This window comes from Cyprinodon variegatus, unplaced genomic scaffold (genome assembly GCF_000732505.1).
Source record: "Cyprinodon variegatus isolate N-32 unplaced genomic scaffold, C_variegatus-1.0 Scaffold656, whole genome shotgun sequence".
Lineage (NCBI taxonomy): Eukaryota > Metazoa > Chordata > Actinopteri > Cyprinodontiformes > Cyprinodontidae > Cyprinodon > Cyprinodon variegatus.
This window is the reverse complement of record NW_015151109.1, coordinates 453,425-456,317: the sequence shown is the minus strand read 5'-3', so window position 1 is coordinate 456,317 and position 2,893 is coordinate 453,425. Positions and strand designations below refer to the sequence as shown.

General features: G+C 36.8%; 1 protein-coding gene across 1 annotated transcript in view; it reads left to right on the top strand.

Moving 5' to 3' along the window:
- ap4e1 (adaptor related protein complex 4 epsilon 1 subunit) overlaps positions 1-2,391 on the top strand; it is a 23,727-nt gene extending 21,336 nt beyond the window's left edge. Inside the window, 1 exon segment of the mRNA XM_015393754.1 lies at positions 1,365-2,391. Coding sequence (XP_015249240.1) covers positions 1,365-1,525 — 161 coding nt within the window. The 3' untranslated portion in view covers positions 1,526-2,391.
- Positions 2,392-2,893: the final 502 nt, after the last annotated feature.

The window sequence follows — 2,893 nt, the reverse complement described above, 5'->3', positions numbered from 1 at the left end:
TGAACTAACAGAGTCTGCACAGTGGGAGAATAGAGATAGAATGAAGCAGAATGATGAAAAAGGGGTCCCTATGTCCTCCAGCAGTCTAAGCCTATAGCAGCAGAACTATAGAGATAGATCAGGATAACCTGAGCCACTCTAACTAGAAGCTTTATCAAAAAGGAAATCATGACCAATTTTACAGATGAGATCTTTTGTAATTATGAGATCTTTTCTCATAATTACGACAAAAGATCACATAATGGGAGGCTCTGAGCATCAGTGTAATAATTAAAAAAACAGTAAATTAAGCCGGAATGTTAGAGAGGAAGTCAGAAAGAAGTCTTCCTCAGTAAAGATGTGGTTTGCATGGAAAAAACCTTTACTCAGAACTTCAGCCACCTTAACACTTGGTGGATTATTAAGCTAGCAGACCTCCAAATTGTGACTTACACCTATAGCTCAAAGATGTGATCTGGATCATTATCAAATTTAAATGAATTTTTCCTTGGACTGAGGAGCCTCATTGGTCATAATTCCAAAAAACTCTTATTCTGTAAACAGACCAACACACAAACAAACTCTCCTAAAAAACATAACCTCCATGTTGGAAGTAAGAAAAAAAAAATCCCAAACTGCTTCACATCTTTTCCACACATATTCGCCGTCCAACAAAAATGTTTAATCTCCAATTTTAGTTGTAATTTTCTTTTTTGTTCAGTTTAACTCTACTGATACTCATTAATGAACGTGGATGAAGACATATTTCCAACACATCCATTCCTGAATTAATATTGGATGTTTTGTGTTTGAAATATTTACATTTAAAAACTGCCTCTATGGTGTAAAAAAGTACTGCATACTTGAAATAGTGTGAAGTCTATAACTGTGGTTCTACCTTTCTTATACCTCATCCAAAATACTGAGATTATCCTAAGCTATTTTCTGCATTTGTGCTGCTATAGGCTTAAGCTGCTGGAGGACATGGTAACCCCTTTTCATCACTCTATCTCTATTCTCCCATTCTGCAGTATTTGTCTGCTTTTTCTCATCATATTAACTTAATCTGGTCTGTTCCTGTTTGGCTGTGACTGCGAGCTGAATAGAATTGATTACTTGAGCCAGTAATGCAGCATCTCTCAGAAAACTGGTCTTCACTGTCCTTCCTGATCAGGTTATGACATTTTATCTCAATATTACGAGATCTTATCCCATATGAGATAAAATCTCTTAATATTGAGGTTCGGATCTCATAATTATGAGATAAGCTGTCTGATTTATTATTATTTCTCTTTGGTGAATGCAATCCGCTTCCGTACAAGTTAGCAAATACTCTAAAGAAACAAAATGCTTCTAAGCAGTCACTGTGTTTACTGTTTTCTCAGGTGCGGAAGGCATCGTGGCGTGCTGCCTGCGGCAGGATCAGCCGTGTCTCATGCACTGTCGGGTGCATGCCGGCATGTTGGCCGTCTGGCTGCGCTCTCCCGTCCCCGAGCTGCCCGACTGCCTCCTCTACCACTGTCAGAGGGCTCTGCAGGAGCTCTGAGGTCCTCTGCTGCCTCCGCACAGCGGCAGGACACACTGACACCAGCAGCTCTCATTTCTCTGACTGTTGTTTCATTTAGTCTCCAGTGGTTTGAAATGAAGGGACGTCACGGCAGGCAATAAGCTCAGGGTTTCCATGTGGGTTTTAAATGACACTATTGTCTTAAAAAGGTCATTAAAAAGAACTACTTTGGTGATTTTTTCCCCTTTTATCAGTGAGTTAAATCCAAACCTGCACTTTTATGTCCTTTTAAAGATTATTTTAATAGTATTGAACAAAACATTCATTTTCTTTCCATTGGTTTGCTTCATGATTCATAAAACAGCCTTTATTTATGTGGTTATAGTTTTGACTTAAAGTTTGTTCTTAAATAATCTGCAGAGAAGCATAAAGAGGTTTTTTTCCTTTTGTAAGACATATTTTCATCAATGATAGAAAAATATGTTGGACACAATTTCTCCCATCAGTCCCCTAAATTTAAATTATGCCAGTCGTATATTTGGTGCTCCTAGTTTTAGTGTTTTAGAGGGAAAGGTTAAGAAAGTGTAAATTTAAAGGCAGTCTACATTGATTTTTTTGCTTTATTCTTCAATAACATTTTTGATATTAATGTACTATCTCTAAAGATATATTTATTTTTCTCCCCAAACTGCTCAAATTGGTCAAAATACACAAAAAGAAACAATAATTTTGTTTTTGTTATTGAAAATTAACATTATTACTTTGTGGTGGTGATCTCTGAAGCACAACAGCAAAGCTCACATTAATACGTTTGTCTTTATAACAATAATTTGCTTTTCATGTGAGATTATTATCTTTCATTTATTTCTGTTGGTCATCCTAAAACGTTAAATCCAGTTGTCTTTCAGACACATTCAGTATTAAATGCATATTTATTTAGTTTTTTTTTCTCCAAATACTTTGTTCTGTCTCACAGGAGATGCGCTGCGTGTTCTGTGCAGGATTGTTGGAGATTCTTTCTTTATTCATGTTGGACACACTGATTTAAAGCTGGACAGTGTTTGTAAACCTAAACCTTTATGCCTTATGTTGTAATGCCAGGACGGCATGTTTAATTTGTGCCTGTGGTACAGAGACGAGTCCTCGTTCCTTGGAGTGCCTCTCGCTGCGTTCTGGGAATATGTGAATAAATGCAACACTTGTAAATGGACCAGATTGTGTTTTATTCATTATAACTGACACAAGATGATTTATAGAAAGCACATCGGAGGCAATGGAGATGCCATATCTTTTAATCCTTTAGACCAACAGAAGTTTTAAAACAGTTAGGTCAAAAATGTGATTCTGTTCAGTGTATTTCTATAGCTCCAATTCACATCATGTCATCTCAGGTCACTTTCCAGTTCA